General features: G+C 41.5%; 1 protein-coding gene across 3 annotated transcripts in view; it reads left to right on the top strand.

The window, feature by feature from the left end:
• The window catches only part of LOC148353470 (pantothenate kinase 1-like), a 99,931-nt gene that overhangs the window by 8,146 nt on the left and 69,717 nt on the right, over positions 1 to 22,068 (top strand). For all 3 annotated transcript variants that reach the window (XM_088350822.1, XM_088350824.1, XM_088350825.1), the window contains exons 2-3: positions 14,461 to 14,601; positions 14,670 to 14,875. In XM_088350822.1, coding sequence (XP_088206948.1) covers positions 14,461 to 14,601; positions 14,670 to 14,875 — 347 coding nt within the window. The remainder of the gene's footprint in view (positions 1 to 14,460; positions 14,602 to 14,669; positions 14,876 to 22,068) is intronic.

Genomic DNA, 22,068 nt, shown 5'->3' with positions numbered 1-22,068 from the left:
GCATAAACTCTCAAGCTCCCTCAGGTTGGATGGGAAACATTGGTGCACAGCCACTTTCAGATCTCTCCAGAGATGTTCAATCGAATTCAAGTCTGGGCTGTGGTCGGGTTATTCAAGGGTATTTTAAGACTTGTCCTGAAGACACTCCTTTGATGTTCATTGATCCCTCTGTTTCCGAGGTTAATGGGAACCGGTACCACCCGCGAAAAGTGAAAATCCGCTAAGTAGCAATGCACCTTCGTAAAAGCCCCCAAAGGGTTAAACTTACCTCAGAATGGCATCATTTCTGACTCAAAGTATACGACCGCAACAAATAAACACAATTATAGATCTACAAATAATACCACACAACACATAATTGCAGTTGAATGAATGGTTTTACTTCCATTATACAAAAGTAAAACGAAATTTTAGTGTAAGAAAGCAATATATCGGGCATCAGGTGTACTTGATTGGAGACAGATATCCGCAATGATCAGTGTTCATTTTACCTCTTAAAAGTGATGAGTCCCGGGGACTCGCATGCTCAAAAATCTATGGGTCCCAACAGAGATCTATGGGTCCCCAAAATTTAGTGTTATCGAGGTTGAAATTGTAAATCGGTGACAAATATATAATAAATATCTATATATTCATTCAGTTTTAATCATCAAATTATTAATTCATTTTCTGCATCAAATTATTGTTGGTAATATACCGATTAAAGGGATAACCATAAACCTGTGTTTTTTTTCATTTTCTCCTTTTTTCTTAACTTCTTTATACAACATAATAATTCGTAATATAATGCATCAAAGGCAGCACGGTGGAACAGTGGTTAGCGCATGTGCGGCACAGTTCATGTTATGGGAACCTCCTGCATGGGTTCAAATCCAGCTCCAGACTTCCTGTGCGGAGTTTGTATGTTCTCCCTGTGCTTGCGTGGGTTTCCTCCTGGGCACTCCGGTTTCCTCCCACATTCCAAAAACATGCATTTCAGGTGAATTGGCCGCTCCAAATTGTCCCTAGGTGTGAATGAGCGAGTGAGTTGTCTGTCCCCGTGTGCCCTGCGATTGGCTGGCAACCAGTTCAGGGTGTCCCTTGCCCACTGCCAGGAGATGGATGGGATGGGCTCCAGCCCCCCCGCGACCCTAAAGCGGATAAGCGGTACAGCTGATGAGATGAGATGAGATAATGCATCAAAGCAAGTGAGCCATTTGAGAGCCGGCTCTCTTGAACGAGTTGAGCCAAAAAAGCCGGTTCTTTAAAAAGAGACGGACTTTTCACCACACAACTCGAGATCGGCGTGCAGACGAAAACTGGAACCGCGAGACCAAAACAACATCTACCGGATCTGCCTGACGAAAAGTTTGGAGTGCGGTTAATCTCTGTTTAAAAAAAAAATGTAATCGGGTAATAATGACAATTATGTGTAAAAAAGTTGCGTCCCGGGGACGCACGTTGATTTGAGACTATGCGCCCCCAGCAAAAATGATGCGTCTAGGACGCAGGGACGCGGGCAAACGAGAACACTGCAATGATTGAAATAAGACCGTCCCGAATGTAGTTGGCAAGATACAGGGTCCACAGCGATGGCTTCTAAGAGTTGTTACCCTAGCTGTTAGAGGAGGCAGGACAGCAGCAATGCTCTTGCCCTTCTCCCAGACGCCGCCTGAGTCGCTTATATGAACCCAATAATAATCTTACAGAGCACCTGTTGGTGATCACAATTTTGTTGACCTCCTCTGACTTTCCTTGGAGTTCAGTTTAACTGATGAATTTATTTTCAATGTTACAAGCCACTAAAAGCTATTTACTCTATGCTGCTGTTTGTTTTGGAAGCCAGCCATTCTTGCAACCGCCCACTGTTTGACTGACAGCATATACAGCCTATCAGAGTCGCGCACACAGACAGTTACACTAGCCTATCCCAGTCACGAACACCAACAGTCACACCCATCCAACATTGCACCCTCCCTAATCCGTCCCAGCGGTTTGTTATCTAACAGAACCCAATGCAATAACAAAAGTAGTGAGGGGTCCCTATATTGACTGTGTGTTTGGGTTTGTTGTCCTGCTGAAAAAAAACCCGCCGGCCCGGTCTGAGGTCTAGAGCAGATTTTTATCGGGGCTGTCTCCACACATAGCTGCATTCATCTTTCCTTCCATCGTGATTTGTCTCCCAATTCCTGTTGCTGAAAAAAATTGCCCACGACATGATGCTGCCACCACCATTCCTCACTGTAGAAATGGTATTGTTCCCCCTCTTCCTGCAAACATACTGTAAAATAACTCGACCAGATAATCGATAAAGCACTGGAGACTGTCATCCTACTTCGGAAGTGACGTAAATTCCGGACTATAGAGCGCACCTGATTATAAGCCGCACCCGTCACATTTTAAGGGGAAAACCGATTTTGTCCATACACAAGCCGCACCTGTGTATAAGCCGCATGCACCCACATAAAACAAACACGAAATTAATCCAAACCAAACTTCAAGTCCCGCAATTGAAACTAAATGTCCTTCATTGAAGCACAGAGTCCAAAAATCACAGCCGCCAAAATAAACGTGAATTTATAAAGGTACTTAAAATTTGTTGCAGACCTGCTGAATCTGGGTGCCCGTTGATAGTAATCCAAGGAAAAAAGGTGTATATTTCCAAAGGTAAGGGTGGGAAAAACATATATCCATTATTGTCCGCCGTGTCCACAAAAACTCACCTTTATCGGTCCCCACTTTCCCATCAGCGTTGGCGTTTGCTCCGCCCCTCTTTTTTAATTTGCTCGTGCAGAATAAGTGTCTCAAATAAATACAAATAAATACATTACAAAAATATACAGTTGCAAATACATATTACTCATATTTACAAAGAAAGACGGTACATCGAGAGAGTTTTCAAAGCTTTAATAATAATAATATAACTTTCATCCTAAACCGTGCCTTTGGGAGGCAGCCTCACGCTACTAACAAGACGCTCGCACACCTGCAAATTAGTCTGTTAAGGAAAACAATGCCGTATTCGCAAGATTCATGACAGGCCATCCGATTCTTTCTACTTGGTAAAAACGTTCAAGTTGTCTTCCTCAGTGTCGAAAAGAAATTTTTGATGATGACGTTGTTCCACGCTCCCTTACCTCAATACACCCCAGCAATATGCCCATTTGCTTTTAACATGGTGGCTGCGTCATGAGCCTTATTTTGTGCAATTTGCACGATGAGGGTAAGTTTACGCTCATAAATTATGATCTTGCTCGGCACATATATTCCACCGGTCTAAATCTTACCTCTCATACTCGAGCGCCGCTGGCTGCCCGTTAAAAAAATTACATAAATTGGCCGCATCTCTGAATAAGCCGCAGGGTTGAAAATTTGGGGGGAAAAGTAGCGGCTTATAGTCCGGAATTTACGGTAGTCTCGCAACGGCATCCAATACGTGCTCTTTGTGAGATCATGCCAAAACACACTACTCGTGGAGTCAGAGAGAAATATCGTTCCGGTTTTATTATGCACATGCGCAGTGGCATTATATACCGTCATTCACACCCGTGGTCAATTAACATAATGAGCCTGCAATCACATTACCAAGTTGAGTTTTTCCTTGCCCTCATGTAGGTTTTAGGTCAGGGGATGGTGTAGTAGTAGTCATTAGTTTGCAGTAATTTGTGGTCTGTGCAGCCTTTTAAGACTCCTTGTGATTAAGGGCTATACAAAAAACATGACTTGACTTGATTAAGTAATGTGCAAACATATCAAGTAAAATATGTGGAAACAAGGTGTAGTTAAGCTCGATTTTGAGTTCATTGCAAAGGCTCTGAATACTTATGTAGATGAGTCAGTGGACCATTGCCTCGACCTGAAGCATGTCATCGTCTGCATTGACCAGCTGGCAGAGATTTGGAGCTGCTGTCATGGACTTTTTGGACAATTTTACTGGCTTAAGGCGTCGTTGATGTCATGCACTTTCCGGACAATTTTTTACATTACCTTTTAAAAAAAAAAAATTAATGCTGACTAAGTTTTGTGTATTGTTACCCAATCCAAAATCTATTGCACCATGGTCATCCTGGATTGTGAGGCCCCTTCTTAAGGATTCTTATTTTCCTAGGCTTCCGAGGCTTTGAGTTTTGGTTTAATCAAGGGATGGTGTAATTGTAACCTGTGCAGTCCTTTGAGACATTTTGTTATCAATGCGATTGGACTGACCAACCTTCCCAAGCCTTTGGGCCGAGTCAAGTCATGTTTATTTGTATTGCCCTTAATCACTAGAAGTCTCAAAGGGCTGCACATTGGTCAAATAAAACAATAGAAACATGTCCAGTTTATTTATGGTGGAAAACTGCCATTTCTAACAGCGATACATTCATAAAGTGAAAGTTTTTTTTCTTTAAAAAAACGTTGTTAAACTAAAACCAGTAAATATTGGAGTGACTCAATTAGGCTTGTAGTTACTGTACTTTAAACAACATATTTTGTTTTGCCTCATGAATATTGGAGGGTGGTTCAAATGTGGAGTTGCAGGACTTACTGTGTGTTGTAATAATTAATAATACTGGTCTGTTACAGTTGACAAATGTTGCAATTCAATGTTATATTTATGGAAAGGTAAATTGGTTTTAAGACGGAATGACACTGCAAGTAGACTCAACAAATAGTGTTTATACAAACAGTCAGAAACAAGACCTGGCCATCTTTCAACTATCTGGGTTAGTAGTCTATTTTCATCTTGAGGCATTTCTGCAATGACATTCTGCATAAAAGTAAGTAGTATGTCAAAAGATTTTGCAAACAAACATGAGGCCATGTTCTGCATACTGCCCCCAAAACAGCCACAAATAAACCACATTAAGAAGTTAATATATTTTCAATATATTTGTGAATTGGCTTACACATTTTACATGACAGTAAACTTGGTGTTTTTATTTGGATATAGATAGATAGATACTTTATTCATCCCCGTAGCGATATCACTGGAAAACAAATTGATATCATATCAATATGATGCATCGTTTTTCAAATCTACATCTGAAAGGTTTTCTAATGTATTAGTAAACGTCACTTTCCAGGGTGGATGGTAACAATAGCCTGTTTTAAACGTACTGTATTGTGAAAACAGGAAACGGTAGATGGCAAGTGATGCACCAATTATTTTCCAAGGAAACATTGTTTTTCAGTCTTTCACATTCATACCGTAAATTCCGGACTATAAGCCGCTACTTTTTTCCCAATTGTTCAGCCCTGTGGCTTATTCAGTGAAGCGGCTAATTTATGGAATTTTTCTAACGGGCCACTAGCGGCGCAGGAGTTTAAAAGGTAAGATTAAGACCAGTAGAATATGTGCATCAAGAAAGACTGCAATCTTTAAGTTATAGCATATATTTTTTTGTGAAGTTAAGGTACGTTCCGATACTGAGGAAGACGTCTATTTTCTTGGATGACCTGGAATGTTAATTTACAGTTTCCAGGTACATTTTGGAAAGTTCAGGTATATATGTGCAACAAAGTATTTTTCATGTAAGACTGTAGAGCTGTATGCTAAAGTTTTGCCTTTTGGAATATAAAGTGATGACTGATATAACAATAACAGGAAGTAGTCAACAAAGCACTCCAAAGGAGGGTCAAGGATGACTACAAAATAATGAAATGTCCTCACCTTGGTCCAAACCTTTGCTGACACATAACACAACAAATAACAGTCAAGTCACATTTATTTCTGAAGCCCTTAATCACAAAAATGTCTGAAAGGACTGCAGAGGATTACAGTGACACAATGACCTGATCTTAAACCAACATGCGAGCAAGGCACAACTCAAAACCTCAGCGTGAGGAAAAAGAGAAACCTTGAGAAGGGACCTCACAAATGGTAATCCCCCTTCCAGGATGAACAGGGTGAATTACATTTAGCATTACAGTACACAAACATAGTAAACACTAGGTAACATGTTGAAAAGTTTTCCGGAAAGTGCATGACAGCAGCGAGAAAATACATAAAGGCTATGGGTTGTGGGTCAAGAGTAAGAAAGCTAGCACACTGATTTAAACCATTCAGCATACAAAGTGACCTGGAATAATAGCTACAGTTTCATTTTTGGATATTGTAAAAAAAACACTCATCTGATTCTTGAAGTGGATAAGTCGCTATATCTAGTCTCAACTTGTTGACTTCACTTTTTGTGGTTTTGATGGTGATATCTTCTCCTTTTAATACATTCTCTGCAAACTAAAGAGTTTGATTAGTATTTTAGGAATTAAAAGTAAATACACAACCCATGAAAATAGCAAGATCCATGTTATTACATAACCAATTTGATATGGCAAAAACGCACCCCCCTTAAACAGGTTCAGTTGCATCCAGCGAGATGTGCTTTTCACTGTGAGGACATGGGCCCACCACTACTAACCAGGGTAAATTTCATGGACCTGTGACCTTCATAGCCAGAGATAGATGGGGGGTGCATTTCTCGGCAGGCAAAAATGCACCCCCCTTTAAACAAGTTCAGTTGCATCCAGCAAGCTGTGCTTTTCACTGTGAAGACATGGGCCCACCACTACTAACCAGGGTAAATTTCATGGACCTGTGACCTTCATAGCCAGAGATAGATGGGGGGTTTATTTCTCGGCAGGCAAAAACGCACCCCCCCTTAAAACAGGTTCAGTTGCATCCAGCGAGCTGTGCTTTTCTCTGTGAAAATATGGGCCCACCAGGAGTAATCAGGGTAAATTTCATGGACCTGTGACCTTCATAGCCAGAGATAGATGGGGGGTGCATTTCTCGGCAGCAGCCAGGCTGTTGCAGCCAGGCTGGTCCCTCCCACCAGCATTGTTTACATTTGTTAGGTTGACGTCGGATCATTTGTACTAGAAAAAAATGACACCGTTACTGTGACAATATTAGGCACATGATGATCTGTTTATTCAAGTCAAACACAAAATACAATTATCGACGTGTTACGTCTTCGTTTGACTATGAGAAGAAATCAAACACGTTCGTCTCCCGTTTATCTGTTGATGGTTTGACAGTTCTCATCTCATTAGCTATACCGCTTATCCTGGTTTGACACTTCGTTTCAGCATAATCAGCTTTATGGTAGCGTGCATAACAGTTTAAATACGAGCGATTTGAATAGAAAAAGGCAAAATAAACACGTTACCTGCTCAAAAGTGGTTTATATACGGTGTGCATTACCATTCGATCTCGTTCGCAACAAATACAAAGAAGAAATGGTTTAAGTTGTATTACATTCCCAACAAATGCAAGACGAAGTGGTCTGGGATATATGTTCGCCCTTACATACCCGAAAAGTGATGTAAAAGTGAGATAAAACGAGGTAAAAGTGGTTGTAGCAACAGGAGTGACGTGTGCGCGCTCCCGCGACATGGGATACACTTCTCGGCGGGGATACAATTCTCGGCATAACACCGGCAATGCCCCTCGCTTGCACCAGACAACACAGTGCCAACTAGACCGCTTGAAAGTAGGGTTCCAACTAGTCCTGGGCAATATGACAACAATTGTTAATACAATATAAAATGTATTTTCAGTCAATGTCAAATATTATCACATATTTTTTCTTTCACATTTAAATTTTTGCCACTGAGTGAAAGTTGACACTACAGTTGCTGCTTGACCAATCGTTAATGTTAGAACAAAGGCGCATGGTGAGAAACTACCACACAGCATCTCACAAATATGATGTACATTAAACAAACTTATAAGTTAATAAAATGAAGAATTTAAAAGGAGAACATTGCACATAACCCGAGGTAGACCTGCAATCTCCCAAAATAAATAAACATTTTAATTTATAACCAGCAACAAGCATGATAAAGCTTTTATTTGCAATTAGTATCAAAGTGTTTTACATTGTCAAATAAATAAATAGACTAAATAAATAAATAGACTAAAGGAAATGGCAAGTAATGAGTTCTTGTTTCTGTTTGTGCTCAACACTCGATGGCTCGGTGCTTGGCCTGCTAGCACTTGTTTGGGGTTTTAAAATGTAAGCAGGTGATATTGTTTTAACTGATGGAATAAATTTGTTGTATCGTCTTGGTGGCCACACGTCGGCCAGGTTTGTTACAGACGCAATACAGTAGACTCTTTTTTTAATTGGATTTTACCTTTCAAAACTACCTCCAAACAACTGAAGAAGGGCATCTCCTGTCTTTGTCTCTTTCAGTGGGTATGCCGGTGTTATCCTTAATGTCTTTTTCTCTCATTTTGACTATTTAGTTGTTCTTTCCTTTTCACTTGTGTGAGGCGCGCCATCCCCAGTCCTGTGAAATGATTGGCTGGTCCCCATCACCAGGATTAATGATTCAAGTTTTGAATGAGATGGAGAAAATTTGAATGCAATCTAATTTGTCTCTGAGCCACAGGTACTCATAAAAAGAGCCATATATGGCTCGCAAGCCACAGGTTCCCGACCCCTGTAGTGTAGACAGTCTGATTTGTTTAGTAGTCTAGCTCGAGTCACAATGTTTCTGGGCTTCTTGAAAGACTGTTTTTAGCACGGTTTTCCTTTGAAGAACAGTTGTAGACCCTGCGATATAATTTCTGGAAGAAGTTAAATTCCCAAATGCACTCACATGTTCCACATACCTGTCAACCTGTACGGTTTTGCCATACAAAGTACGTTTTTTTATGCACGATGAAAGGAAAATATGTACGGAAAAACACAAATTTGGCAATCGCATGCGTCTGCCACCTGGGGATTTCCCATCATGCATCTCATCTCATTAGCTGCACCGCTTATCCTCAGTAGGGCCGCGGGGGTTTTGGAGCCCATCCCAGCAATCATCAGGCAGTGGGCAGGGGACACCCTGAACTGTTTGCCAGCCAATCGCAGGGCACACAGGGAGACAACTCGCTCGCTCATTCACACCTAGGGTCAATTTGGACTGGCCAATCCACCGGAAATGCATGTCTTTGGAATGTGGGAGGAAACCGGAGTGAACATACAAACTCAGCACAGGAAGTCTGGTAGCTGGATTTGAACACACACAGGAGGTTTCCAAGACCTTAGAACTGTGCCGCACACACGCTAACCACTGCGACACCGTGCTGCCCCCATCATGCATCATTCAGAAAAAAAAGATATCGTGTACGATTATTTTGTACGGGAAAATACGACAGTTTGTACGGGCATGGAGCCGTGGAGGTTGACAGGTATGTGTTCCACCTAAATTACTTTTTAATAATACAATTCTTAAAATACCCTAACCTTTAGCAGTTGACTCCAGCTCAAAGCCTTCTGAAATGTTCACCTCACAGATTCAATGAATTGGGAAAGTTAAACTATTGAATACACATGGCAGTCAAATTTTCTGGGATCTTGGTTCATATGGTTATTTACCCTCTCGAATGTATTTTTATTACTTGCACGTTAAATGTGGGATACGATACTGCAATGTTATAGTGAAAATGTGCTTTCACTACCAAGCACACAGCTTATCATAAACAGCTTCAATTGGGGAGAAGGGCTGTTGATTCACTGCACAGAAATGAGGCTTCATTCAAACTCAAGTAAACCATCCTGTGCCAGTCAGCATGTTGTCACGTTTGAAATAAAGCTTCTGTTTGCTCATGGGGGCGGCAGTAGCTCAGGTGGTAGAGCGCTCGTCTTGGGATCAAGGGATCCCAGTTCGAATCCCGACTCGTCTATGTTACATGTCGAAGTGTCCTTGGGTAAGACACCGAACCCCTAATACCCCCAATAAGCAGGTTAGCGCCTTACATGGCTGCCAGGCCGCTATTGGGAAATGTGGAGCACATTGTTAAGCGCTTTGGGAAGTCATTGACTTGAAAAGCGCGATATAAATGCAGATCATTTTCATTTCATGTTTGCTCACCGCACCTGATCACCATACTCGTGCAACTTCTAAAAATAACAATTCACCCTTGGGGGATAGAGAGGAATATTAGGACATATTTTCTCAATGTGTAAGCAAGACTTAACACGTTGTGATCTATTCCAATATTTATAATATATATATATATATATAATATACAGTGGGACCTCGCTACTTCGCAGTTCCACGTTCGCGGGTTCAGAGCTTCGCGGGTCTAAAAAAAAAAATAATAATTAAAAAAAATATCTCATCTCATCTCATTAGCCGTACCGCTTATCCTCATTAGGGTCGCGGGGGGGCTGGTGCCCATCCCAGCCATCTCCGGGCAGTGGGCAGAATATATTATATATATATATTATATATTATATATATATATATATATATTTTTTTTTAGCATTTTTGAAGGGGCGTCGCTACTTCGCGGATTTTGTCTTTTCGCGGGTGGTTTTGGTCAACATTAACCGCGATAACCGAGGGATTACTGTATATAATATATACATGTTCTTGAAATTCTCTGTTCCCCCTTTGATTCAAATATATATATATATATATATATATATATATATATATATATATATATATATTAAAAGTCAATTTGTTACGCCGATAGAGTACAGGAAAGGAAAACTTGATATAACTCAACCATCAAACATTTAAAAGACAAATATTAGCTTATATGCTACCCTATACCAGTGATTTTCAAACACTGTGCCGCGACACACTAGTGTGCTGAGAGAGATCGTCAGGTGTGCCATGAGAAATTATCCAATGTCACTTTTTAAAATGTAAACTTTTATAAAACATTTATGAATCTTTTTTTGCAAATTTGATGTCATGGTCAAGTGTCAGTGCTGTAAAAACCGGGGGTAATATAAATTATATTGTAATTAAACATACTGTTCAGTGTCATTTTATAAAATTTTTGGTTAGTGGTCCGCCACAAAATTTTTCCAATGTAAAAAACATGCCCTCGCTCAAAAACAGTTGAAAAACACTGCCCTACACAAACCAAAGGCTCAAGGCAAAAAAATGAAGGACGCGCATAAAAAATAACCCTATAGGTTTAGTTTAGCTGCATTAGTACGGTATGCGGACAAATTAGTTTTAATTTTGCAAGCTAGGCACTACTTGCAAATTAGAAGACTGATGACAGCACTTACAAGCAATGGTGATAGACGACATACCGACAATGGAAATAAAATGAGCAAGCACGTGTTTCCCTTCAACGGAGTACTTGTTCTTAGGACCTTTTCTCAAGCTATTGGTACCAAATAATTTATAACCCCCCCCCCAAAAAAAACAGAATTGAATTGCATTCTTAAATTGAATGTGGGGATATCATTATAAATTTGTGTCACAGTTCTAATTCAAGCTAATGAAAATAGTTATTCCTATGTGTTTTTTTTAACACAATATTTAATAGCGACAGAAGCCCACTTTCTACAAAGATATTGAAGCCCAAAATGTTATCTCTTGCCTATGTACAGAAACATGGGTATTCTTATCTTGTTGCTGCTAATTGTTATACCTTTACTTTTGTTATTGAACTATTGTTACAATGCAAACTTTTTTGTTGCACTATTGTTCAAAAACACTTCCAAATTAGTACTAAGCACTACCTTATAAATCTCATCTCTCTTCATCAGCTGCACCGCTTATCCTCAGTGGGGTCGCGGGGGTGCTGGAGCCCATCCCAGCAATCAACGGGCAGTGGGCAGGGGACACCCTGAACTGGTCGCCAGCCAATCGCAGGGCACACAGGGACAGACAACTAACTCGCTCATTCACACCTAGGGACAATTTGGACCGGCCAATCCACCGGAAATGCATGTCTTTGGAAAGTGGGAGGAAACTGTAGTGCCCGGAGGAAACCCACGCAAGCACGGGGAGAACATACAAACTCCGCACAGTAAGTCCGGTAGCTGGATTTGAACCCACACAGGAGGTTCCCAAGACCTTAGAACTGTGCCGCACACGCGCTACCCACTGCGCCGCCGTGCTGCCCATCTACCTTTATAAATATGTCTGCCAATTTATCATGACATTCTTTTTATCTCTTATTTCTCTTTTACGTCCTGATTACATATTTAGTGCCATGTTGTATCCTGTTTCAAATAATGTTTACTTTGTTGCTGTCAATAGTAACTGGTCTGCATTTATATAGCCCTTTTCAAGTTACTGAAGATTTAATTCTTAAGGGAACAACTTTGACATATGCTCTCTTTTTGTCGCAAAAAAATTTGAATCCACAAACCGTCCAGTCAAAGTAGATATTAAAGGTAAGATCTTAAAGTTTAAGACTTAAACCCTAACACGACCCGACCGAATTTGGGCCGTGTCGGGCCTAAAAAGGCAAACATTAGTCCGGGATTTGGGCTGGGCACTGCTTTTTTTTAAAATTCATTACTGCTCCGTTGTTGCTTTTTTAATTCTACGCAGGAAATATGCTGCAGTTTATAGGCCAAACTTGCAAAGTTAGTACGATGCGTGTTGTACATACCCCACAACCAGTGGCAGCAAGCAGGGCGCACAGTTGATCAATGGAGAATGTCACTTAAACCTTGCTCTGTAGACGTAATCTTGTTCCTGTATGACAACCACAACCTAAACAATGCACGTTTTTTTCACTGGAATCAATTAGCAAGGCCAGGCAGCACAGTCAAAGTTTTTATCCGATCGATGTTTTGCACCATTTGTAACCTTCATTTGTTTCTTTATTTTTGAAATTTATTGTGTTAAGGCCCGGTCACACAGCCTTTCACGGGCGTATCGCAGCTGAATCACGGCCAGAAGCAGACGCGCTGGAAAATGTGCTAAATTGGCTAAACCCGCTGTTTACCCGTGGTATGCCCGGGAAACAGACGCCGGCGACTGTTCCGCGTTTGACCGTGTTAACCGCGGCTGCATCGCGTTTGACCGTGCTTACACGCGGTACACACGCTAATGCACGTGGTAACACCGCGATACAGGCGCAGAACAAACGTGCTATGACCGTGCTCCACCCGCGATTACCCGTTAAAATTTCGCGTCCTACCCGCGTGTAACCACGTCTTGGCCGCGGCCGTAGCACGTCCTAGCACGTTCGTACCGCGTCTTTACCTCGTGTGTACCACGTGTGTCGCCCGCGGTTACCCGTGGTCTAAAGTTTTGAGCATCGCAAAACTTTTTCGCGCGGCCAACCGCGTGTGAATTTCTTGCCGCATGTAAAGCACTGCTGTATCTCGTCTGTATCGCGATCTCAAAGCGTCCAACAGCGTCTGCTTCATGGGCAGAAATTTTTGGCCGTGATTCAGCCTCCATACGCCTGTGAAAGGCTGTGTGACCGGGCCTTTACACTGAGCTTCTGCTTTTTATTTAAACACGATACCTTTTTATTTTTTTGAGTCATATGTAATCATTAGTCGGCTTGTTTTTACGTATGTTTAACTTTTTTTTTTTTCAATAGTGGTCTTATCACATTACTTTTGTTCTTTTTTCATTAGAATACAACGTTAACAATTTTATCTAGCTTGTTTGTTTCTTTATTCTGTTAAATTATGGGCAGGCCTTTTCTTAGTTGGTGTGACCTCTATTCTAAAAACATGTTTCTGAAAGAGTTCCTATTAATTTTGTTTTAACACTTCTTCAAGCAGTTTGTTTTTGTGTGTGTTTCGATGCAAATAATAAAAAGAAAAAGTGTTTTTTTTTAATTTATCATCTAGTTTGTGCTTTTGCTCTACAATCATTTATTTATATATCCCATTTTCAGAATGTAGAAATAACATTTCTATGTATCCTTTCTCATTAATTTGAGCTGCAATAATCTACTCAAAGCCTAGTGGGCTGCAGTATTTCTCTGCGTAATTAAGTAGGTGCGCATCAACATCTCTCTTTTGCTCTCTTTGTCTGGTCTTTTATTCTGAGTCCTAGCATGAATTCAGAGTTGAAATGCATTCATCATGTTCATAAAAATATGTACATTGTTTTAACCTAATGAAATACATCAGGATGAAGTGAAACTGAAAAATATTTGCAGGCCATAAAATTTTCTTGGAAAACGTTTTGAAACATATACATCTCGACTCTATATTGTTTTTTTTTTTTTGTCTGGTCCTGCAAAATCAAGTTAATTGGTCTGATGGCAGCCCGACAAAAATATTAAATTTTGGGTTTGCTCCGGGCGCAGTCCTGTCAATCAAGTTAATTAGTCTGGTTTTGTGCAGGGTCATGTCCGGAGGTATTTTTTAGACTCATTCTTACCTCTAAACATTAGTATTTAGGTTTGAATATTTGATTTTCATGTTTAAAATCTGAGAAACCAATCCGAGAAAATATTTTTGAAGCTGTAATGAAAAATAAACAGAAAACCAAAAGCATGGATAATGTGAGGAACAAATTTGAATGAGCAGATACGATAATGAACACAACAAACGAGTGTAAAGACTGGTGCATTGTATGAGGGGAAATAGAAGCATGATTGATGGGGATGGTGACGGGTGTCTGTTTCCATAGCAACCCATGTTTCTCCACTCAATTTTCTCACCAATCCGTTTTACCCAGCTTTTATATTCTATAACCTTTTTTATCCGATAACATGCTTTTATGGTTGAGATGAAAAGGAATGACACGTCTCCCTTTGCTTACTGGCAGCGTTCCCATGGTTTGGAATGGACATTGGTGGTACGCTCGTCAAACTGGTCTATTTTGAACCAGTGGACATCACGGCAGAAGAAGAGGAGGTAGAGAACCTCAAGTCCATCCGCAAATACCTAACCTCAAATGTTGCATATGGTAAAAAATATATATATAACACACACACAATTGCGGCAGAAAATGTTAAATGACAACATTCATGCCAGGCAAGACTGGTGTGCGCGACGTCCACTTGGAGCTGCGCAACTTGACAATGTGCGGCCGCACGGGCAACCTGCACTTCATCCGCTTCCCTACGCAAGCTATGCCACGATTCATCCAGATGGGCCGGGATAAGAACTTCTCCAGTCTGCACACCACACTTTGCGCAACCGGTGGCGGTGCCTACAAGTTCGAGGAAGACTTTCGCACTGTAAGTGTCACCTCACAACTATACTAAACTTCCAGGTAGCAGTAGCAGCAGTAAAATCCCTTTACGCTGCAAAGAAATTACTAATATTTTCTATAGAAATAGATTCAGATTCAGATCTACTTTATTGTCATTCTAGTACACGTGTATACAGAACGAAATGTCGATGCATCTTACCCCCACAGTTTCCTTGAATGTACAGATATAAATAAAGTTGTATTGTAATTGGCTACGTATAGTATTTTACCATAGTGCCGATAGTGCAAGAAGAGTAGCTAACCAGATGTGCAAAATGGGCAGTCAGGTTAACAAGTCAGGTACACAGTAACATTAACACTGTAACAATAACGCTGTAATTACCATAGTGCAGAGAGCAATGTGCAATGAGTGGCAAGCTATAAAAAACTGCCAGTAGTGCAAAAAGTCAGATTAGCAGCCGTTTAGATTTAAGTTAACTATATGTTAGATTGACCATTTAACAGTCTAATGGCCAGGGGGACTAGACTATTGTGGAGCCTGGTGGTCCTGCACCGCACACTGCAGAACCTCTTCCCAGAGGCTAGCAGAGTGAACAGTCCATGATGGGGGTGAGAGGGGTCCCCGGTAATGTTCTTAGCATGGGATAGGCAGCGCTTCTGGCCAATGTCCTGAATGGAGGGAAGTGTAGTCCCGATTATTTTCTCTGCTGTCCTCGTTACCCTCCTCACACTACCCCAGTCGGTAGCGCTGCAGCCTCCACACCACACAGAGATACAGCTGGTCAGGATACTCTCTATGGTGCCCCTGTAGAATGTGATGAGGGAGGGTGGGGGCAGGTGGGCTCTCCTCATCCTCCGCAGGAAGTACAGGCGCTGCTGTGCCCTCTTAACCAGTGATGCAGTGTTCACGGACCAGGTGAGTTTGTTTGTAATGTGCACCCCTAGGAACTTGATACTGCTGACCACCTCCACAGCCTTGTTGTTGATGCAAAGTGGGGCATGGTTGGGCTGGTTTTTCCTAAAGTTGACAATGATCTCTTTAGTTTTGTCAACATTCAGGACCAGGCTGTTGTCCCTGCACCAGCCCACCAACTGCTCCACCTCCTCTCTGTAGGCTAGGTCGTTGTCATCCCTGATGAGGCCCACCACTGTTGTGTCGTCAGCATACTTCACGATGTGGTTTGTGGCGGACCTAGGGACGCAGTCGTGTGTCATCAAGGTGAACAGCAAGGGGCTTAGGACACAGCCTTGGGGGGAGCCCGTGCTGAGGTAGATGACATCTGAACTGTTCTGACCTATCCGCACTGATTGGGGTCTGTCACAGAGGAAGTCCAGCAGCCAGTTCCGCAGGGGGGTGTTGAAACCCAGGAGTCTCATTTTGTCTACCAGATGTTGTGGGATGATGGTGTTGAATGCTGAACTGAAGTCCAGGAACAGCATCCGCACATGGGTGTTCTTCTCCTCTAGATGTGTCAGGCTCAGGTGAAGCGCAGAGGAGATGGCATCCCTGGTGGAGCGGTTTGTCCTGTAGGCAAACTGAAAGGGGTCGAATGAGGAGGGGAGACTGGAGGTGATGTGCTCTTTAACCAGTCTCTCAAAGCACTTCATTATGATAGGAGTCAGTGCAACGGGCCGGTAATCGTTGAATACAGTGGTACCTCAACATACAAGCATAATTCATTCCAGAATCGTACTCCTTGTCCGAATTTCTTGATAATGGCGGTGCGCGCGAGTGCAGCGGCTTCAGGCTCTCCAGTTCGTCTTTTGTTTTTTAGTGTTCTTTCAGCCCTTATATTTTCCCTTCGACTCCTTTCACAACTACAATAACATACACAACATCCCAAGGGATATACAGAGACCACCGGATTTCCCTGAGTGATCTGCCTGCCGACAACGACTGAGTAAAAACGAAGTAAAAAGCTGCCGGTCGGGCCTAGGCTAAGAAGGTGACCACACAGACCATCGCTTCCAAGCATGTTCATGACCAATGCCAGATCCATTGTCCACAAAATGAGTGAATTTGAGCTGCGGATCGCCATCAACATCTTCGTCCGAAATTGCAGTATTTTTGCTCCCCGACGCCGCAGTCCAACTAGCAGGACGCACGCTTCACCAGCACGACCGAGACGGAGACTCTGATAAAAACAGGGGTGGGGGACTATGCGCTGCAATAACAGCAGAATCATCGACACACACTGCTCACTCGATATAGTTTTTAGCAGTATTATGTAGACCCTTCTATCTACCGAGAGTGCTAACTGTGGTCATTGTGGTTAATGTTTACGTTCCACCGGATGCTAACATTAGCATTGCGCTAAATCTCCTGCCCGCTGCTATCAATAAACAGCAGCTTGCACACCCCGACGGAGCTTTGATCATCGCCGGCGACTTTAATCAGGCATGCTTAAGGACTGTACTTCCCAAATTCATTCAATACGTGGACTGAGCAACCAAGGGAAAAAACACTGGACCGTGTGTACAGTAAGATCAAACATCTAGTCTGATCCGGCCATCTCTGTCTGTCCCTCACCACCTCATACACACCCCTCCGGAGGAAAACAAAGCCTGCAACAAGGACAGTACAAACATCTTCTGCGTTCCTTTATCTTCTTTGTTTTCCTTATCCTCACTGTAAAACGTGGACGTGGAGTGCCATGTCCAATTTCGTTGTCACAATATATTCAACCGATGTTATAACAATGACAATAAAGGTATATTCTATTCTATTCTATTCAATGTCCTGGTTCTCAGTGCAATACCCCTGTCAAGTGTAATATTGTGGTTATGTACAGTTTTTTGCTTTAGATTCCCTGGACTTACTTTTTTCTGCAGAACCATTTCAAAATGATTTCATTTGCAGAAGTGTTTTATTGCAAAAAAAAAATGCCTTCATTTATTTCAGTTGTCACGTTGACAGAGTTTTAAGCGCAACCACTCGGTTGTGTGGAGTTCGATTTTAGGATTGGAGGTAAAACGTTGAGCTTAAAATGTCAATCATTAAGTCGGACTGGGGTTCTCTTTCGTTTTTTTTTTTCTTCGTGGATGATATGAACAGCATGCACTTGCTTTTACTCAAATAATACATTAGATGACTGCTTTTTACTTCTACTAGAGAATTATTTTTTTTGAAGGAACATTACTTTTATTGTTGTAACACATGTCGCCGCTGCAGTTAGGTGCCGAAATGCGCACTCATATACCATGGATAACTATAATACATAACTTACTTTTCAAACTATCAGTTTAACTCAAAATCAGTAAATCAAAATAAGTTTTCATCCATTGTGTTACGGTAAAAGAAACCTACCTTTATGTGGCTTATGTCGGACGTCATTTACGCGTTTCACGAATAGCTTACAAGGTTTACAAACTTCTGACCTTCAGCCAAATATTTCACTATTTGCATTTTGTAATCTGCAGAATATGATTTTTTTTTTCGGTGTCATTTCGTTCAGTTTTATTTGCTTCACTTTTATTTCGCCCAAATGCGCTTGGAAGTGCACACTTGATTTGAGGGAAGTAAACCCGAAGCTGCATACCTCAGCATATCTGAGCCAAAACGCATACTTTGGCGCTGAAGTAAAGGTTTGGTTTTACTCTGGGTTCAGTCCCTCAAAAGTTGATCAGCTGGGTTCGGGCTTATATACACTCGATTTATATAAGTTTGCCTTATTTTCTACCTTTTTTGATCATTTCAAATTGTGTGAGTCGTGTAACCATTTTCATACGGGAACATTAAAGAAAAAAAAAATCATTTTGTCTTGCCCATTTCGGCTCTAATCCGGATCATCTTGGTTAATTGTAGCAGATGTCTTGGTAGATTGCTAATATGGTTGCTGTATTCTGTTCGCTTAAAAAGGAGGATTTGCAATAATTATTTAGAGGTGCAATTAGCTAGATTGACAGGCATTAGATTGAGTGATGTAAGCACTTACTAGACACATTAAATTCAAGTTACTTGTAACTTTAAATGAACATGCACACAAAATCTTTTTTTTGCCTGTAGTTGTTCGCTTGCGGAAACTGGAAGAGTTGATTCTTCCTGTAAACCAGGGGTGTCAAACTCATTTCACATCGTGGGCCACATATGGCCTCGGTAGATGTCAAGTGGGCCAAACTCTTCAAATTTAACCATACATGCTATGAATAACCAAAATATCATGTCTTTCATTTGATTTTGTGTATAGTATCACAAGAAAATTGGGAAAATTATGAAATTTAATGAACATTTATGATTTAATGAACACAGTGCATCCGGAAAGTATTCACAGCGCTTCACTTTTTCCACATTTTTTTATGTTACAGCCTCATTCCAAATTGTATTAATTTAATCTCTTATCTCAAAATTCTACACAAAATACTCCATTATGACAATGTGAAAAAGTTTTTTTTTAAAACTTTTTTTGAATTTATTAAAAATAGAAAACTAAGAAAGAACATTTACATAAGTATTTACAGCCTTTGCTTAATACTTTGTTGATCCACCTTTGGCAGCAAATACATATGATCCCACAAGTTTAGCACACCTATCTTTAGGCAGTTTTTCCCATTCTTCTTTGCAATAAGTCTCAAGCTCAATCAGGTTGGATGTGAGAAGTTTTTGCACAGCCATTTTCAGATCTCTCCAGAGATGTTCGATCAGATTCAAGTCTGGACTCTGGCTGGGCTATCCAGGACATTCACGGAGTGGTTCTGAAGCCAATCTTTTGAGATCTTGGCTGTGTGCTTTGGGTCGTTGTCCTGCTGAAAAATGAACCTTCGCCCCAGCCTGAGCGCTCTGGAGCAGGTTTTATATCCAGGATATCACTATATATTGCTGCATTCATTTCTCCTTCTATCCTGACTTGTCTGCTATTTCCTGCTGCTGAAAAACATCCCCACAGCATAATGCTGCCACCACCATGCTTCACTGTAGGGATGGTATTGGCCTGGTGATGAGCGGTGCCTGGTTTCCTGCAAACATGGCGCCTGGCATTCACACCAAAGAGTTCAATCTTTGTCTCATCAGACCAGAGAATTTTGTTTCTCATGGTCTGAGAGTCATTCAGGTGCTTTTTGGCAAATTCCAGACGGGCTTCCATGTCCCTTTTACTAAGGAGTAGCTTTCGTCTGGCCACTCTACCATACAGGCCTGATTGGTGGATTGCTGCAGAGATGGTTGTCCTTCTGGAAGGCTCTCCTCTCTCCACAGAGGAAAGCTGGAGCTCTGACAGAGTGACCATCGGGTTCTTGGTCACCTCCCTGACTAAGGCCCTTCTTCCCCAATCGCTCAGTTTAGAAGGCCGGCCAGCTCTAGAAGAGTCCTGGTGGTTCCAAATGTCTTCCATTTACAAATAATGGAGGCCACTGTGCTCATTGGGACCTTCAAAGCAGCAGCAATTTTTCTGTATCCTTCCCCAGATTTGTGCCTCAAGACAATCCTGTCTCGCAGGTCTACAGACAGTTCTTTTGACTTCATGCTTGGTGTTTGTGCTCTGACATGCACACTCAACCGTGGGACCTTATATAGACAGGTAGACAATTTACTGCAGGTGGACTCCAATTAAGCTGTAGAAAGATCTCAAGGATGATCAGTGGAAAAAAGATTCACCTGAGCTCAATTTTGAGCTTCATGGCAAAGGTTGTGAATACTTATGTAAATGTGATATCTTAGTTTTCTATTTTTAATAAATTCAAAAAAAGTTAAAAAAAAAAAAATGTGTTCACATTGTCATAATGGAATATTTTGTGTAGAGTTTTGAGATAAGAGATTAAATTAATACAATTTGGAATGAGGCTGTAACATAACAAAATGTGGAAAAAGTGAAGCGCTGTGAATACTTTCCGGATGCACTGTATATACATATACATACATACATACATATCTCATCATCTCATCAGCCGTACCGCTTATCCTCATTAGGGTCGCGGGGGGGGGGGGGCTGGAGCCCATCCCAGCCATCTCCGGGCAGTGGGCAGGGGACACCCTGAACTGGTTGCCAACCAATCGCAGGGCACACAGGGACAGACAACTCATTCGCACCTAGGGACAATTTGGACCGGCCAATTCACCTGAAATGCATGTTTTTGGAACGTGGGAGGAAACCGGAGTGCCCGGAGGAAACCCACGCAAGCACGGGGAGAACATACAAACTCCGCACAGGAAGCTGGATTTGAACCCACGACAGGTTCCCATGACATGATCTGTGCTGCACAAGCGCTAACCACTGCGCCGCCGTGCTGCCCATACATACATATATATATCTCAAATTAGGGTTCGGGAACATTTCTAACCCAAAGAGCCATAAAAGCGAAAATATTTAGAGAGCGCTGTTAAGACTCATAAGTTTAGGTGTTTCCAGGTTTTAAATGGCCAGTAACAAATAGCTTTAAACAGGAAAATAGGAGCCTTAGTGCGCTGGAGCAAGAATTAAGTCAAAGAAGGTAAGGGTGTAACAAAAAAGTAGTGTTGATTAACAACAGAGCAACAGAACTTTTACAAAATCACAGAACCAAGCCACGGGACTAGCGGAAGTATGCCAAAGAACTTAATAAAACAGCTAAGAAGCGAAGCAGCTAACTTCACACCATTAGCAGCCAGTCACTGACAGTACCGTCTAGGGTGGCATACTCCCTCTGACCTCTGACGTAATAAAAACAAATCCCATGTGTAGAATGTATTGAGGCCTCTGTCTGACCTTCCCCAGGGCCTGGCCGTATCAACATACCAGTTCTTAGGAGTGTGGATCTGATGGCTGAAAAAGCCGGAACAAAAGAGTCAACAAAAAGTGCATCAACAGAAGAGAATAAACAGTGAAAATAGGGTGTTTTTATACTAAATGACTGACTGACAACAAGTGATGGCAGCAGGTGATGGTTGATGGGCCGAGCCAGGAAGTTGAGCAAATGTTCCAACCAATGGCGTGGCAGCAACAGTGCAGGAAACTGAAGTCTAAGAATATGAAAAACACAAAGCATAGACAATGCCACCCAAAGGCAACACGTGTCGTAACAGCGCCACACCATATATTTTAAGACAAAACTTCCAATCTTGCATAATATACAGTGGCTTGCAAAACTATTTGGCCCCCTTGAACTTTGTGACCTTTTGCCACATTTCAGACTTCAAACATTAAGATATAAAACTTTAATTTCTTGTGAAGCATCAACAATATGTGGGACACAATCAAGAAGTGGAACACACTTGATTGGATATTTTCAACTTATTTAACAAATAAA

Source organism: Urocampus carinirostris, chromosome 13, assembly GCF_059441175.1.
Source record: "Urocampus carinirostris isolate Australia breed hairy pipefish chromosome 13, RoL_Ucar_1.0, whole genome shotgun sequence".
NCBI lineage: Eukaryota > Metazoa > Chordata > Actinopteri > Syngnathiformes > Syngnathidae > Urocampus > Urocampus carinirostris.
This window is presented reverse-complemented; position numbering and strand designations above follow the sequence as displayed.